Source organism: Rhinopithecus bieti, unplaced genomic scaffold (assembly GCF_001698545.2).
Source record: "Rhinopithecus bieti isolate Rb0 unplaced genomic scaffold, ASM169854v2 scaffold_34968, whole genome shotgun sequence".
NCBI lineage: Eukaryota > Metazoa > Chordata > Mammalia > Primates > Cercopithecidae > Rhinopithecus > Rhinopithecus bieti.
The window spans coordinates 954,600-972,076 of record NW_016814942.1 but is presented as its reverse complement, the minus strand read 5'-3'; the positions used below and the strand labels follow the sequence as shown (position 1 = coordinate 972,076).

Genomic DNA, 17,477 nt, shown 5'->3' with positions numbered 1-17,477 from the left:
AAGAAAAGAAAATTGGGTGAAACTCTGAAATGCCCTGATCCTCTGCATCCTGACTCTCCAGAAACATCCGAGCCTGAGCTTTCGCCCCTGGCCACCTCGCTGGATCTGTTGCCCACCTTTCCAACAGGGGCCCCCCACCATTCCTGTAGACTTACCTCCCCACAGGATGGGGGGATGTCCTGGCTTAGTTCAGGGGTCTCAAATCTCTCTTTCCTTTTGTTTTTTGAGAAAGGGCCTCACTCTGTCACCCTGGCTGGAATGTAGTGGTGCAATCTTGGCTCACTGCAGCCTCGACCTCCCAGCTTCAAGCAATCCTCCCGCCTCAGCATCCCCAGGAGCTGGGACCACAGGCACGTGCCACCATATCCAGCTAATTTTATTTTTTTATTTTTCGTAGAGATGGCGTCTCACTATATTCCCAAGGCTGGTCTCGAACTCCTGGGCTCAAGTGATCCTCCCACCTTGGCCTCTCAAAGTGCTGGGATTCCAGGAGTGACCACTGCACCTGGCCTGTCCCACCTCTTCATACTTGTGTCCCACCTACTGTTGGGTCACTCAATGCAATCCCTGCCTTGTCTCCATCCCTGAATCCAGAATCTTGGTCTCCCCGATCAGCCCCCGTCTCTCAAGACCCTAGCATCATCCTCACCCTCTTCCTTTCACACCACCTCTAGGATGGCAGCAAATACTATTAGCTCTGCCTTCTAAACGTTTCTAAAATTGGCCACTTTGCTCCCATCCCCTCCCCTCAGCTCAGTCCTGGTGGGAGTCCCTTCGGGCTCCAGCTCCTGCCGTCAGCCCCCTCCTGGACTCCTGGGGTAGATGCCCAACCCGGGGTGACATCCCTCCTCTGTTCCCAGCCCACAGGTAAGTAACGAATCCTGACAGTGGCCTCCAAGGCCTGGAAGGCATGGCCTCCATTCATCTGAACAGAAGTCACTGCCTCTCCTGCCTGCCCCAGGCACCTCCAGGCCCTCACTCAGTCCCCTTCAGTGGGGCCACCCCATCCCTGCTAAAAACTGCCCCTCCCTACCTCCCCAACACAGCACACTGCCTCTTCTCTCCACGCAAGTTTTCTCATCCACACTTATTGATGTTGATAAACTGTGTACTTCACTGTCTGTCACCCCTGCCACACGGCCAGCTTCATGGGGGCACAGGGCTTTCTCTGACCATTCCTAGCTGTGTCTCCGCTCTGGCATATAGTAGGCGCTCAATAAATGAACATGGAAATAATCAGCTAACTTGTGAGTATCACTTACAAAAAGCAACTAAGGCTGGGCGAGGTGGCTCACGCCTGTAATCCCAGCACCTTGGGAAGCTGAGGTGGGAGGACTGCTTGAGGCCAGGAGTTCCAGACCAGCCTGGCCAACTTAGTGAGACCCCATCTCTACCAAAAAATACAAAAAAATTCTGTGGGGGTAGTGGCGCACACCTGTGGTCCCAGCTACTCAGAAGGCTGAGGTGGGAGGATTGCTTGAGCCCAGGAAATCAAGGCTGCAATGAGCCGTGATCGCGCCACTGTACTCCAGCCTGAGCAAAAGAGTAAGACCGTCTGAAGAAGAAAAAAAAAAAGCAGCAGCAGCTAGAGGCAACTCCATGCCCAAAATGTTAAGAGAGGCCGGGCATGGTGGCTTATGCCTATAATCCCGACACTTTTGGAGGCCGAGGCGGGCAGATCACCTGAGGTCAGGAGTTGGAGACCAGCCTGGCCAACATGGTGAAACCTCGTCTCTACTAAAAATGCAAAAATTAGCCAAGTGTGGTGCTGCGTGCCTGTAATCCCAGCTATTCAGGAGGCTGAGGTAGGAGAATCACTTAAACCTGGGAGGTGGAGGACGCAGTGAGACGACACCGTGCCATTGCACTCCAGCCTGGTGTGCAGAGTGAGACTGTCTCAGAAAAAAAAGAAGAGAGTTCAATCATGGGTCATCCGTCTAAAAGGAAAACTGAGCAACAGCTAACACCTCTCCTCTAGGGTATCAAGGTGTTACATGGGAACAGTGGCCCCATGGGTGGCACATCCACTGTACACTCTGGGCTCTGTGCCACCAGAAGCCCTCTAGGCTGTTCCCATCACATGGCAGGAAACAGCTATCCCGTCTGTCCCTGGCCCACAGCCCTGGTGGTCCTCACAGGGCAGAGAAGCTGCAGCCCCCTCTGCCCCCATTACAGATGGGGTTTCCTCCATCAGCCTGCCCAGTGGCGATGCTAACCCTGCCCTGCATTCTCTGCCAGGACAGGTCACAGAGAGCACGCTGCAGTCACCTCCCTGCCCAGCCCACCCAGAACTCAGGCCACATCCATTCCGATCAATTGGACACAGCCACTTCTTATCATCTTTTTTTTTTTTTCCCCCAGAAAGGGTCTTGCTCTGTTGCCCCGGCTGGAGTGCAGTGGCATGATCTCAGCTCACTGCAACCTCCACCTACTGGGTTCAAGCAATTTTCCCACCTCAGCCTCCCAAGTAGCTGGTACTACAGACGTGTCCCACCACGCCAGGCTAATTTTTTATAGAGATGGAGGTCTCACCATGTTGCTCCAGCTGCTCTTGAACTCCTGTGCTCAAGTAATCCTCCCACCTCTGCCTCCCAAAGTGTGGGGATTACAGGTGTGAGCCAGTGAGCCCAGCCCACTTCTCATTCTCATCATCTTTTTTGTTTTTTGGAAATGAAGTCTTGCTCTGTCACCCAGGCTGGAGTGCAGTGGCAAGATCTCAGCTCATTGCAACCTCTGCGTCCCGGGTTCAAGCAATTCTCCTGCCTCAGTCTCCAAAGTAGCTGGGATTATAGTCGCCCACCACCACACCCGGATAATTTTTTGTATTTTTAGTAGAGATGGAATTTCACTGTGTTAGTCAGGATGGTCTCGATCTCCTGACCTCGTGATCCACCCACCTTGGCCTCCCAAAGTGCTGGGATTACAGGCGTAAGCTACTACGCCCGGCCCTCTTTAACTCTTTTGATAAGAGACAGGGTCTCACTCTGTCTCCCACACTGGAGTGCAGTGGCGTGCTCATAGCTTCCGTTGGCCTCCAACTCCTGGGCTCCAGCGATCCTCCTGCTTCTGCCTCATGAGTAGCTGGGACCACAAGCACCTGTCACTGCCTCCTGTCTTTGTGTTTTAAGCAGAGCCCTCCCGGCCATCCCCTCAGGGCCCCTACCGTAGAAGACAGATGGTGGGTCGTGGAAGAAGGGGTAGTCGGTGCCAAACAGCAGGTAGGCACTGTAGCTCCAGCTGCCCAGGTAGAAGAGAAACTTCCAAGCGCTCTCGGGCATCTTGGCGGCATCTCTGGGCTGGAGGCGGCACCGCTTCGCCAGGGGCTATGGGGGAGAAGACGGGCGGGCAGCCATTGGTGCTGGGGGCCAGAGACTATGCCTCCAGGGTGGGGAAACTGAGGCCCAGGGACTCCCCAGGCCAGGCAGCACTGGGAAGGCCCGTCCCCCATGCCCACAGCCACCTGGAGCATAAACAGAGCCCACAGGCACCTGCCAAGGCTAAACTTAGTGCCCAGCTGTCCGGCTGGGGCGGTGCTGGGAAGGGAGTGAGGGAGGAGGCTCCGAGGGGAGAGGAGGGGAGCAGGAGGGTTCTGAGGGCCAAGTGGGGGACACTTGGGCTTATGGTGAGGGAGACGGATGGATGCGTCAGCCCGAGGGAGTTGGGCTGGTGGGGGTGACCCATGAAGGGAACATGGAAGGGTTATATGGTGGCATCTTGGGAAACACAGGGAGCCCCATGGGACTGACAGAGGGGAGAGGAAGAACTTGTGAGGAAGTCGCCCCCTCAGTGGGGGAATTTGGAGAGACCAGAGACTAGAGGGCTGGGAGAGACTGGGGGGAAGGTGTGGCGGGGACATGGGAACTTGGGGACGATGAAAGGGGAGGAGGGGCTGGAGGGAGAAAGAGGGGACAGGACGCGGAAGAGGTGTCACAGGCGAGCTGTGACCCTGAGGGGGCACTGGGAGTGCAGAGGAAGCTGCTTGCTCCAAGGCAGGGGTTAGGGAGTGCGGTGGGTAGGGGGGCTCAAGCTCCCTGGGGGCGGGGCTCCAGAGCTGCCCGGCCAAGCCCCGCCCCTGGACAAGTCCCGCCCCCTTCCCAGAGCCTGAGGGGGCCGGAGCCCAGAGCACCCAGCAGTTGTCATGGAGACAGCTGGAGCCCGCTCCGGTAACCCCTGGCAACCAGGCTGCTGCCAAGAAGATGAGCTTTGGAGCACCCGGCAGCCCCTCCACCCATTCTTGAGGAAGGGCGAACCTCGAAATGGGGTGAGCACCCCACCCAAGCTGGGGAGAGCCCCCGGGCTCCGCCCTGGTAGTCTACCAGCGGCCACATCCTCCCGTCCCGTGGGGGTGGGGGGCCGCATGCCCTCTTGGGCCTCGGGTTTCCCAGCTGGAAATGAGGAAGAAGGCAGGGGCAACAAGCAAGATAAAGACCATTGCAGACCCAGGAAGGGACCCTGGACAGCCCTGTCTCCCCTCTCACAGCAAGGGGTGGCTGGGGTCTCTCCCCCATGTGGGTGACATGGGGAAGGGAGTGGGGAGAGTGGCAGTCAGACAACAGCCCATCCTCGACCTCACAAGGGCCAGCCTCTTCCCGGCCAGCAGAGAAAGGCCCCTTTGTTGGCGCTGGGCACACTGTCCCTGAACCCTCCAGCCAGACGGGCGGGGTGACACCAGCTGGTCCACGGGGGTGTCCAGGCCAAGCTAAAGGCCCAGACACCTTCCAACCAGCTCCTGCCACAGCGACCCCTCCCCAGGGAAGGGAGAGGGGTCAGGCGCCAATGTCACCACCATGGTCACTCTCCAGCAGGGGTGATGGTCTCAGGAGAAACTAGGGAATTCTGCTGTCGCCTCTTGGAGGCAGCATAGTCCAACCCTGAAGCCCCGGGCTCCAAGGGAGCGACCACTGGAGTGGCCAGATCGCCCAGGCCTTTGCCATCCCTGGTCGGAGGGTGGCGCTGACCTCAGACACGCACAAGGCAGCGACCGGGCAGCTCCTGCCTCTTCCCGATTGCAGCGGCCAAGCTGGCCCCGCCGCCGCACGGACCCCGCAGAAAACGGGCAGCGGACCTCACTCCGGGCCAGGGCGCAGCCCGCATGGCAGAGACGCGCATGGCGCAGGCCGCGGTGCGCCGAGCCCTCCCTTTCCTGGTCCTGGTCTTCTCAGTGTCTGGCTCGGCCCTGCCGGAAAGAGCGCTTGGCGGCCGGAGCTATCCACTGCGCGGGGCCCCCTGGTCCCAAACTGACCGGAAAGGGCCGTGCCTCGGTCCCTCACGTCTCAAACATCCCACCTGTCTCAGGCCCCCTATGTCCCAGACTCACCCCAGCCCGGCCACACCCCCGCATCCACCCGGTTCCCCACGCCGCACTGACTGAAGGGGGCGCGAGGCGGCCCGAGAGACCCTGTCCGGGCGCTCCAACGTCCTGGGCCTCTCCAGCCCGAGGCCCCCACCCACGTTTCGGCGACCCCTTCATCCGCAGCAGCCAGCAATGGAAGAAAGGAACGTGCCGGCGGCCCGAGGTCCCCGGTCCCGGCTTCCCCCAGTACGGGGTCCCCTCGTCCCGGACCCCCGCCACACTGACCCGAAAGAGGCGCGCGGTGGCCGCGGAGCGCAGCGCGGTCCAGCCCAGCGCGCCGAGCGCCAGCAGCAGCAGCTCGGGCGGCGCCAGGTGCGCGTGCTCAGCCAGGCCGCGGCGCGCCAGCCCCCAGCCGCAGTTCCGCTGCAGCCGCGCCGCCGCCAGCCGCATGCCCAGCCGCGCCGCACTAGCTGCGCGTTAGCTGGCGCCATGGGCTCCGGCCTTGTCGGGCCCGCACGGCGGCTCGCGCCGCCATGCCGGGCCCGCTTGGCCCCCGCCGTTCCTCCCCTGCCGCCCGGCCCGTTGGTAGTCGCGGGAGGCCGCGCCGGCCGGTCACGCGCGCAGCTGCGGCCGGGCGCGCGGGCGGGAGAGCGGAGGCGGAGGGGCGGACCCGGCGGCAGCTCCGCCGCTGGGGGCGCGGGCTGGGCGGTGGCGGCCAGCGGGACGCGGGCGGCCCTAAAGGCGGGCCCGGCCCGGCCCCTGCCCGTTTCCCAGCAGAAAAACCGAGGCACGGGGAGGCGGGGCCGGAGCTGGCTGGGGCCCGTTGGACCTGGACCCCGAGAGACTCCGCGTACCGCCGTGTCGCGCCCCATGCCTGCCCCACGCGCCCCCCGCTCCCCACCCCACCGCGCCGTGCCCGTGACGGGGGGCACGGGGGACACTAGCAGGCAGTCCCCTCGGCCGGCGACCCCCGCTCCTCCCGGCCCTCCAGCACGCCACACCGCTCCCGCTCCATCGCCCCGGCCCGCTCGGACCTCACCGTTCTCAGAGCCCTCGCTGCTCCTCAAGGACCCGAGGCCTGGCACGCCTTGGCACAGTCTTGGGACCATCCCGTGGCTTTCCTGCATTCAGGAGGCATAGCCTCAATGAAACATTCTCATTCTTCAAAAGGAAACGGCCCACGCGAGGGCGTTGGGAAGCGCACCTAGTGGAGACGCAGCCCTCTGCCCTACACCAGGAGCTTGACAATGGGGTTCCAGCCTGGACGCGGGGACCCTGGGCACTTCCCAGGCATCTTCGTCTGCAGGTCTGCAGAGCGGGCTACTGGGACAAAGGTGTAATGGGGGCTGCTGAGATTAGGGGGTTCTCTGAGGGTCACTTGCTGCTCTGTGACCCTGGGGAACCCCGGGGGCCTCCCCAACATCAGGTTAATACAGGAGTTGCAGAGAGGCTGCAGGAGTGGGTGCCAACGTGGGAGAGACTCCCAATCTGGATTGACTATGACATCATTGGGACCACCATAAGTGACTTTCCAATGCACCGTTCATTGACAAGGCCCTGTGCCCAAAGCCCCTGAAGGCCATCAAGGAAGATACTGGTCACCTCTGTTAGGACTGCCACCTCCCCAGGCACTGCTGCACTCCCCCCCGCCAAATCCTAGCCCCCAGGATGTCCCCACACCTGGCCTTCAACGTGCAGGATGCAGGGATGAGTCCTGCAGCAGCCGCACTGTCTCCCACACACCTGCACCTGACCTTCAGGGGCACAGGTGAACACACCTTCCCTTTGCCCCACACCCAGTCCCCTACAACACATCCAGGTGGCCCTGCATCTGGCCACTTCTCTGCATCTGCACAGCCTTGCCCCCACCCCCAACCACCACTACCCTCTGGGGTTCTGTCAGGTATCCTGGCTTCCTCCTCACCCCATGGAGGCGAGAAGGAGGCTGTGACACCGTTGGGCCTGTTCCTCCTCTGTTTGCAGCCCTCCGTGGCTCCCGTCCCACTCAGGGAAAGCCCAAGTCCTCACTGGCCGCCCTCACAGCATCCTGTTTCCCTCCATCTGTGGGCTTTCTTGCTGTTCTTCCAACATGCCAAGCTCTGTCCTGCCTCAGGGCCTTTGCACTAGCTGTTCTGCCCCTCCCCCCGAAATGCTGTTCCCCTAGGTACTGGCATGCTCTTCTGTCGCCTGCTTAGGCTGCCACCGAATCTGAAGTCCCACACACCCCTCATGTCTGCTTGGCACTTGTCACCATCCGCCCCTACATACATACAGCTCCTCCTTTTTTTTTTGAGTTGGAGTCTCACTCCGTTGTCTGGACTGGAATGCAGTGGCACAATCTCAGCTCACTGCAACCTCCGCCTCCCGGGTTCAAGCGATTCTCCTGCCTCAGTCTCCTGAGTAGCTGGGATTACAGGTGCCTGCTACCACACCCAGCTAATTTTTGTATTTTCAGTAGAGACAGGGTTTCGCCATGTTGGCCAGGCTGGACTCGAACTCCTGACCTCAAGTGATCTGCCCATCTTAGACTCCCGAAGTGCTGGGATTACAGGCATGAGCCACCGCACGTGGTCCCACTCCTTATTCTTGAATGTGGACTCCATATGGACTGGGGGCCTAGTGTGTGGGAGGCACCAGGCCTGGCCTGGCCAATAGTTCAGGTCCAGCTGGAGGTCAGAGATGTGACTAACGCCACAACCTGCCTGGCAGGCAGAGGGGGACGAGGGGGACGTGCTCTCATAGGTCCAGCCAGGCCTGTGGGGCAGCCATGGACAGTCCCAGTCACCTCCCTCCACCCTCTCAGCCAGCATTATCTGGTCACCATGGCGCCCATCGGTCATGAGAGAGGCGCCACCCACCCACCCACTGGCCCCAGCTCAGCCTCGAATTTCTTTTTGGCAGGTCCAGCCAGGAGGCTGCCAATAGGTGGGTGCAGGGCAGGAATGGAAGGCGGCTCTGCTGGCAGCTGGGGACCAGGCACCCAAGGCTGGGCAGAGGTCAGTCTTGAGGCCGGTGTCCCCGCACCCACCCCAAAGTCTCCTCCCTCCAGGAAGCTCGGCCTGGACCCCTCCTAATGTCCCTGCCCAGGGAGTCCTCTTTTGCCACTTCCCTCCCCTACCAGGCTGGGGGTGGGGTCGCTTGCTGTCCTGCCCTGGCAACAGGAGACAGGGTCCGGTTTCAAATGAATAGGCCTGGGTGGGGCTTGGGGAAACCCTGGGAGATAAGCCCAGGCTAGGCTCAGAGGTCAAAGGGCATGCATCCCCATGCAGCGCCCCTTGACCTCACAGCCCTGTGCCACCGAGGAACCTCTGCGCCAGTCATGCCCACTGCCAGGGTGCCTGTCCCCCCAGAACTTAGCCTGGCAGCTCCTTTTTGTTGTTCGGGTAGACACAGCTCAATGGTGACTTCATCTGGGAGGCTCCAGTCAGCCCCACTGCCACCCACCCACCTCCCTCCCTATGGTGCAGCCGCCTCTCATCGCAGCTGGGTGCTTGGCCCCAGGGCCCCGGCCACAGCAGGACTCTGCCTTGGAGGAGGGTTTGCGGGGTGGCAGGAGCAGCACCTGGGGTTAATGCTGACCCCGCAGGGCCCCTCTGGCTTTGCTGAGCTGAGGCCTGAGTGCTTCCTGCCCTGGCCCCTACTACCTCCAGACCACTTGGAGGTTCTCATTTTGAATCTTGGTGCCCCTCATGATAGTGGCATGACTGCTCTGTGCCTCAGTTTCCCCCGATGCCAACCTGGGCTGCTCAGTGGCCTCTCGGGGCCAGGGTGAAGTGTGGTGACAGGGCTGTGCTGCCTCTGGCTTGGCAGGAGCAGGTTGTGGCTGTGTGAGGGGCAGGGTGGGGGTCTGCACAGCTGCTGCTCGTCACAGACCCTGGTGTCCAGGAACAGCCCTGGGGGCCAGTGCCCCAGGACTCTCCCTGAGCATCAGCTCCCACACATCCCCAGCAAAGTGGCCAGAGCACATCCTCAGATGGGAACACCCTGGAGTTGAGATATTTATTCACAGATGGGAGTGCTGGGGGCGGGCTCCTGCCCCCAGAGGGGATGTGGGGTGGGTGCCAGGCGGGGAGGGCTGCAGGGCTCCTGGCCTCTGTCCTGGCTTCGTGGTCCTGACAGCTCTGGGCCAGCCTCAGGCGCTGGGAGCGTACTGTAGCACCAGCCTGTCAAAGTCGTTCTCCTTCAGCAAGACACACGGCGACACAGGGTGGGGGCGGGGTGTGGGGAGACGGGTGGAGGGAGAGAGAGAGGGCGCATGTGAGCCCAGGCTGAGCTCCAGGCGCCCTCTGGCCTGGCTCTCAGGGACAGGCCACCCCTGCCACTCACCTTGGCCTGGTACTCCTTGATGAAGGGATGGGACCTGTGGGCGTCCTTCAGCTGGGACAGGTATCGGTTTGTCACCTGCAGGGGAGGCAGGAAGGCAGGTGAGTCGAACATGGGGACCCCATGGTGGCTCTGACCTGCAGCATGGGGTGGATGGGGATGAGAGCTACAGTACCCCAGGGGGCTCCTCATCCTGCCTTGGGACTGGGCTGATCTCGGAGAACCTTCAGGGTAGGGGTGGAGGGATGGGTCAGCCCCTGACAAGGTGCTGGCACGGAGCTGGCATCTGTACCTGGTGGGGAATGTACCGTGGGTTCAGGGGAGCAGGTCGGGCAGGGCCCCAGGTAAGGATGGATTGGGGGGGCGCAGGGTTTGTGAGGGAGGCAGGCTGCGGTGGGCACACTGTGTGCAGAGCTTTCCCAGGAGCCTAGGGATTAGGGCCTGGACCCCAGGATGGGGTCCCAGGGTTGGGATATTAGGGTTGGCCTGGACCCTGGGGGCCACTTACCTCGGGGGGTTTGCCAAGGTGCTGGGACAGGACAATGAGGTTGACCAGCGTCTCCGGGTAGCCACTGTCCTGGAGACACAGGCAGACACAGGCAGGCAGGGTCAGCCACTCCAGCCCCCATGCCTGCCCGTCACCCCCACCTTGGGCAGGACCACACAAGGTCACCTCCTCAGAGGTGGGGTGGGATCGACACTGCCAGAGTCCCCCTGCCCACTGCTCTGCAAGGTGATCTCCGATGATACGGTGCCAAGGGGTGAACCGCCTCACTGAGCCTCAGTTTCCCCATCTGTGGTCCAGCCTGGGGCGTGACCCCTCATTTGTAGAGGGAAGGGTGTATTTGTCCCACACATCTCAAAGCAATGGGGCCCAGGCCCCGATGGCCTCAACTCCTGCTGCACAATGAACCCTGAGGCCATGGGCGGACCTGCCACCCCTCCGGCTCCCAAGGAGCCTTGAAGGAAACCTCGGCTGGGGACATTGCCTGACCCACTCACTCTAGGCTCCCAGCACACAGGACCGTAGGAAACACCTAGGCCAGGAGACCCAGCCAGAGCCCCAGTGTCTGCTTGGAGCACAGATGCACCAGCCAGGATGGGCCCAGAGCCCAGCCTGCCCACAGAGGCCGATAGCAGGGCACCTTTCTGGAGAGCGAACTTTTCTGAGCCTCAGTCTCCACCATGAAGGGGGACACCAGCTTGCGCTCACAGGAGCAGCCATGAGTTGGCTCCAAAGGGAAGTGGGGGGACCTGAGTGCCTCCCAAAACTCAGCAAGAATGCAGGGTAACCACAGCCACAGGGAGGCCACCAGGGCCAAGGGGCACGGACAGTCAGCCCCAGGTGGTGTTTCAGGAGACAAGGACAGAAGGGAGTCATCTAACTGGTGAGTCACGGAACGCGTCACCTGAGAGGTGTAACAAAAGCCCCCAGAGGATGTGGCGGTGAACACAGAACATGCATCCAAGTGTTCTCAGGTTGGCAGTGAGGGGCAGGGTGGTGGAGGAAGGCGCCAGTCTCGCCCCTGAGGCAGCGAGGGACACACAGCCTGTCTGAGATGCCGCATCAGGCTGAGAGTTCCTGACCAGCCCTGACTGCTCAGAGCTAAAGATGGACCCTGCCTAGGAGGAGCAGCACCCAGCCTGTGATGGGGCCAGCCTGACACCCCTTGGCCCGCCCTGCTCTGCAAACAACTTTCTGATAACTCAGCCCCTGGAAAGTCAGACAGGGAGGAGGGCTTCACCAGTGTTTGTCAGTAGATTAAAACTGTTTCTTAGCCAGGCACAGTGGCACACGTCTATCATCCCAGCACTTTAGGAGGCCAAGGAGGGTAAGAATTGCTTGAGCCCAGGAGTTCAAGACTAACCTGCACAACACAGTGAGACCCCATTTCTAACAAGAAATACAAAAATTAGCCATGCGTGGTGGCATACCCTGTTTCAAAAAACAAACAAAATGCCGGGCCTGGTGGCTCAAGCCTGTAATCCAGCACTTTGGGAGGCCGAGGTGGGTGGATCACGAGGTCAGGAGATCGAGACCATCCTGGCTAACATGGTGAAACTCCGTCTCTACTAAAAATACAAAAAACTAGCCAGGCGAGGTGGCGGGCACCTGTAGTCCCAGCTACTCGGAGGCTGAGGCGGGAGAATGGCGTGAACCCGGGAGGCGGAGCTTGCAGTGAGCCGAGATCGCGCCACTGTACTCCAGCGTGGGCGACATAGCGAGACTCCGTCTCAAACAAACAAACAAACAAACAAACAAAACCCAAAATTCATTTCACCAAAACGGAAAAAGCTTTGATGTCCTTTTTGATTATAAAAATAATAATCCAGGCCAGGCACAGTGGCTCAATGCCTGTAATCCCAGTACTTTGGGAGGCCGAGGTAGGCGGATCGTGAGGTAAGGAGATCGAGACCATCCTGGTTAACACAGTGAAACCCCGTCTCTACTAAAAATACAAAAAATTAGCTGGGTGTGGTGGCGGGTGCCTGTAGTCCCAGCTACTCAGGAGGCTGAGGCAGGAGAATGGCATGAACCCGGGAGGCAGAGCTTGCAGTGAGCTGAGATCACGCCACTGCACTCCAGCCTGGGGACAGAGCAAGACTCCATCTCAAAAAAAAAAAAAAAGAAATTAAAAAAAAAAAATCCGCTGAGCATGGTGGCTCACATCTATAATTCTAGTGCTTTGGGAGGCCAGGAGTTCAAGAACAATCTGGGCAACACAGCAAGAACAACCCCATCTTTACAAAAAATAGTATTTTTTTTTAAATTTAAAATAACATAAACTCTTCATAAAGACTGCAGATGGCCAGACATGGCGGCTCACGCCTATAATTCCAGGACTTTGGGAGGCTGAGGCTGGTGGATCACCTGAGGTCAGGAGTTTGAAACCAGCCTGACCAACATGGCAAAACCCCATCTCTACTGAAAATACAAAAATTAGCTGGGTGTGGTGGCACGCACCTGTGATCCCAGCTACTTGGGATGCTGAGGCAAAAGAATCGCTTGAACCCAGGAGGCGGAGGTTGCAGTGAGCTGAGATCACACGACTGCACTCCAGCCTGGGTGACAAAGCGAGACTCCATCTCAAAAAAGGAAAGAAAAGAGTGCAGACATCAGGCAGGAGACGACTGCAGTCACCCTGGGCTCCTGGCCACAGCACGCTGTCCCCTAAATAAAGACTGGGAGTGTCTCTCCAATACTGAATATGTACTCAGGTGAGGGGTCCCACATGCAGGGCCAGGCAGCTGAGGTGACAGACCACTAAGGCCCAGGCTGCCCAGATGCCCCATTTCTGTGAGGCCGGAATCTGGATTTCTTTGCAGGTGCGATCCCGGCTTTGTGGATCTCGCTGCTGACTGGGCCTCAGAAGCCCTGTGGGGCCACACGCACACCCAGGGCATCTCTGCTACACTTGTTTCTGTCTGCCCTGACCCCGCCCTCCGGCCGCCTGGCCTTCCCTCCGTCCCCACTCTGGGACAGGCTTGTGCCTACCTTGTCTAGCGCCTCCTGTAGCAGGCCCTCAGCGGCCTCCCAGCGGCCCTGGGCCATATGGCAGGCCGCCTGCCCATTGAGCAGCAGCAGGGTGGGCGAGCACTTGTCAGCCATCTCCTGGAAGATGTAGTAGGCATCCTGCAGCTTCTCACCGCCCTGCAGGGAGGGTCCCGCATCATCATCTGTTCCATGGCCGCGGGGCCCTTCCACCGTCAGCCCCCTCCCCCAGAGGGGGCTCCGCACTGCACAGACACGAATCTGGTATGCCCGGTTCAAGGCACAGCCACTCCACCATGGGGACCACTTGTAACCTGTACTCTGCTGACGGGGCCTAAAGACTCGCAGCCGCCTCCTGCCTCACCTTCCACCCGGCTCCCGGTGCGCTGGGTACACAGAGGTGGAATCTGGGGCTTCCAGGGCACAGGTGCACAGGTGGCTGGGCCAGGGTCTGAGTGGGGACCACTGGGTCACCGGGCACGTCGGAGGAGGAGGAGTCAGCTCTGTGACCAGCAACTCTGACTTGCCCGCTTGCTCAGGACAGTGGGATACTTGCAGGGTGAGCCTGAGGTCAAGGCAGGCTGTGAAAACAGCTCAAACTACCCGAGAGGGCTGCCGGGGCCTGTCCCACTACACTGGACGGCCATTGGAAGTCCTCTGGGTGAGGCTCCAGCCCCGTGGCGGGCAGGGATGGGGAGCACATTTTTTCCCCCCAGAGTTTTGCTCTTGTCACCCAGGCCGGAGTGCAATGGCGCAATCTCGGCTCACCGCAACCTCCACCTCCCAGGTTCAAGCGATTCTCCTGCCTCAGCCTCCCAAGTAGCTGGGTTTACAGGTGGGTGCCACCATGCCCGGCTAATTTTGTATTTTTAGTAGAGATGGGGTTTCTCCATGTTGGTCAGGCTGGTCTCGAACTCCTGACCTCACATGATCCACCCACCTCAGCCTCCCAAAGTGCTGATATTACAGGCGTGAGCCACTGCACCCAGCCAGGAAGCATATTTTAACAGGCCCGCACAAAAGAATGGCTCAGAAGGGGGCCACGTCCCAGAAACCAGGAGAGGGGCTGTTGCCAGGCGGAGGTGCCCAGGCCTGGGAGCTGAGGACATCTCCACTGCTGCTATGGGAACACTGAACCCTGTCCCTGGCTGGGGACCAGGACCCTGGAGAGCAAAGCTGAGTCACAGAAAACCCCAGCAAGCCCTGGGGGGAGGAGGGGCTGCCAGGCCAACCCAGACCCTTGAGTACCCCTGCGCCTCAGGCTCAGGAACCCCTGTCCCCGTCCCCACCATCTCATCGCTTTGCCTCTGGCCAAGTCGCTTGGCTGTGAGAAGCCCGGAATGGAGTGAAGGCTGAGAGTTGTGCCAGGCTGGCAGGGGGCCATGGCCTGATCCTGGAGCCCCACTGGAGTGGCCAGCAGCCTGGGCACAGGTGGGGGTGCCCACAGACCCTACTCAGCCAGGTGCCTGCAATGCCCACCCGCCTCGTGGCCCAGGACTCACTGTGGCGAGGCTGACCCAGGCGGTGGCGAGCTGGGTGAGGGTGGCATCCTCGTCCAGGTCCTGCATTCTCTTCAGCTCCTTCCTGGGTCGGGGACAGAGGACGGAGGGGCTGAGTGGCCGAGAGCCCTGGCCTGGCTATCCCTGCCTTGTTCCCACTTGGGGCCCACCGGAGCCCGGGGACGGCCCCTACTATGTGCTCCCCTGCGTGCTCATACCCCACGACAAAGTGCCCGAGCTGCCCTGCCCGCCCAACCAGGCGCAGGCCCCGGGAAGGCGGGACTGGAGCCAGCTACGGACCCCTAAGGTGGCTGGCACAAGGTAGGGCTCGGGAGAGACTCGCTCCACGGAAGATGGAACGCAGGGAAGGGCGACGGAACTACAGCATGAACAACTCTGAGGCAAGGGCTTTGGAAACAGCAGCAGGGGAGTCCTGGACCGCCAGCCATGGCCTCCGACCTGGTGATGCCACGTGCAGGCCCCGCCAGCCCCATGGCACAGTTACAAGCTGGCCCAGTGACATGTTCCTCCGGGCACGACCTCCACTCCCTCCATGAAGCCCACTCTCACCCTGTGGGACAGGCCCGCCACTACTGCAGAGAGAGAAACTGAGGCACAGACAGCCATGGCCCTCCTCCCTGTCAACATACTGCAAGGAAGGGCTGAGTGACGGCAAGTCACCCCCACGGAAAGGAATAACAAGAGTAATGACAGCACCACAGATGCTCTGGGCCATGGCTCAGTACGGGTACAGAGGAGTGGGAGGGCTCACCGGGCGAGATCCAGGCGGTCCAGCTTCAGCAGGATCTGCACCGTCATGGCCATGCTGCAGGACAGGGCGGGGGACGGTCAGCGGATGGCCACAGACACGCTGCATAGCCACTGCACACCCAGGGCTCACTCTGTGTGTCTGGGATGTTCTTAGGATCTGTACTTAGGACCACCAGCCCCACCCAGCAGAGAGGGATACCCTCACTCCCACATTTCACTGCTCAGCTCACTCGGGCCCGGGAGCTCTGGGGGCTCCCCCCGTTGGGGTTCCAGGCCCCGCCCACTCACTGCCCATCTGGAGAAGCAGCCTCCATGGGCTGTGCTTGCAAATGAGGGCCCTGCCTGGACTCATCAACACCCTGGAGGCTGTCAATGCTCAGGAACAAGGCCCTAGAGGAGGGGCACGCACCTGCCCCTGCACCTCTACCTGCAGCAGAGCCCTGGGGCCACCTACTCTCTGCAGATCCCCTCATCCCCTCATCCCTCTCGGCCCCAGGCGGCTGTGACCACCAATGACTTGTGAGGCCTCTTGTTCTTGTTTTCCTGACAACAGGAGCCAGCACCTGGACCAGCACTGAGTCAGCCGGCTTGCTGGCAGCATGACATCCCTATTTCTTTTCTTTTTTTGTGTGTGAGACAGGGTCTGGCTCTGCTGCCCAGGCTGGAGTGCAGTGGCGCCATCATGGCTCACTGCAGCCTCCACCTCCTGGCCTCAAAGGATATTCCCGCTTCCGCCTCCTGAGTAGCTGGAACCACAGGTGCCTGTCACCATGCCTGGCTGCCACCCGCAATTCTAAGCCCTCCGTGGACGGAGGTGGGATGGGAGCAGATCCACAGCGACCATGAAATGCCCAGCTTGCAACTCATAGTGGACAGCAGGCACTCCAGGGACAGCTCACGGGGAAGAACTGACACACTTTCTGTGACCAGTAGCCTGGACGTGGCCTGGAGTCACATCCTGGGGTGGAGGGGAGCACCGACCTTGCTGTGCAGGGCTCCAGCACCTCAACCCCAGAGGGCCCTGGAGGAGGGCCGGTGTGGGGGGCCCAGGGAGGCCTGAGAGACTGGGCCCAGGGCCGAGACACAGAAGGCCCCGTGGGGGTGGGGACGCAGAAACCGAGCAGAGACAAAGCCGCTTTCTGCTCTGCCCTTGGGAACAGAGGGTTTGCAGCCTGGGCACCGTGTCCTTGGAGCCGCAGCCTGGCGCACAGATGGGAGTGCCTCCCACACTGGGCAGGGGAGCTGGAGCCTGGACAGCAGGCCAGGACCTCATTTCAGCACCACCGCATTCTCTCCTCCCATGACGACGGCCAGGAAGGCCATGCACAGCCTGGAGATGTGGCAGCGGGCACCTGCCTCCCTGGGCCGGCCCCAGAGCAGGGCGGCCACTCACCACTCCAGGCTGTCCCCCTGGTGCAGCGCACGCAGGGCAGCGTCCGGGTTCTGGTCGTGGAGATAGACGGAGGCAGCCATAAGCAGGAAGGTAGTGTTGGTCACATCCACGCTCCTGCTCATCTCTCGGTCCAGCTCGGCCACGATGCTGTCCCTGGAAGACACAGATGCTCAGGACCCACAGCTGGGGCGGCCCCTGTGGGACCTCAGAGGGTCCCCTTCCTTGGGAACAGACAGGCTCAGAGAGGGTGAGCCAGGCACTGGGGGTGCAGAGCAGCAGCAGGCCGAGCATCGAGCTGTCCCGACACGTCCTCCCTCCGTTCCTATGAAGCGGCCCTCATGTTGGGCCAGGCAAGGACCCCGAGGCTGGGAGATGTGGGGTGGGGCACCCCAAGAGGGCATGAGGAAGTGCTGCCAGTCTCACACTAACCTCACCCACCTTCCTGAGGAGGCTGGTGAGCCCAGCTGGGACTCCTGACCATAACCCATCAGCCCTGTGGGCTTCAAGGCCACATCTTCTAGCAGGAGGTTGGCCTGGGTGCCGAGGGGCCGTGCAGGATGGGAGCCCCTGGGGCACCCCCCTGCCCAGGGCGGCTGCCCTCAGTCCCTGAAGTCCAGGGTGCTGGCTACGCCCTGACCCTGAAGATGCGGGCCAGGGCCAGGCTTGAGCCCAGGAGAGGCTGAGGACCGGCTCAGCTCGGCCCAT

At 60.9% G+C, this 17,477-nt stretch overlaps 2 protein-coding genes across 7 annotated transcripts in view; both read right to left on the bottom strand.

Moving 5' to 3' along the window:
* The window catches only part of CERS1 (ceramide synthase 1), an 18,242-nt gene extending 11,337 nt beyond the window's left edge, over positions 1–6,905 (bottom strand). For 2 of the 6 annotated variants that reach the window (XM_017852674.1, XM_017852675.1), the window contains exons 1-2: positions 5,579–5,891; positions 3,164–3,323 (exon numbers count right to left, since the gene is read on the bottom strand). In XM_017852674.1, the coding sequence (XP_017708163.1) occupies positions 3,164–3,323; positions 5,579–5,743 (325 nt within the window). In that variant the 5' untranslated portion in view covers positions 5,744–5,891. Of the gene's footprint in view, positions 1–3,163; positions 3,324–4,958; positions 5,320–5,578; positions 5,892–6,332 lie in introns of those variants that run through there. The other 4 variants (XM_017852677.1, XM_017852676.1, XM_017852679.1 and 1 more) reach the window with 4 other exon arrangements.
* Positions 6,906–9,268: 2,363 nt separating this feature from the next.
* Positions 9,269–17,477, bottom strand: part of COPE (coat protein complex I subunit epsilon) — an 18,434-nt gene continuing 10,225 nt past the window's right edge. Inside the window, exons 4-10 of the mRNA XM_017852672.1 lie at positions 16,773–16,925; positions 15,381–15,434; positions 14,612–14,693; positions 13,113–13,268; positions 10,125–10,193; positions 9,620–9,694; positions 9,269–9,473 (exon numbers count right to left, since the gene is read on the bottom strand). Of these exons, the coding sequence (XP_017708161.1) occupies positions 9,426–9,473; positions 9,620–9,694; positions 10,125–10,193; positions 13,113–13,268; positions 14,612–14,693; positions 15,381–15,434; positions 16,773–16,925 (637 nt within the window). The 3' untranslated portion in view covers positions 9,269–9,425. The remainder of the gene's footprint in view (positions 9,474–9,619; positions 9,695–10,124; positions 10,194–13,112; positions 13,269–14,611; positions 14,694–15,380; positions 15,435–16,772; positions 16,926–17,477) is intronic.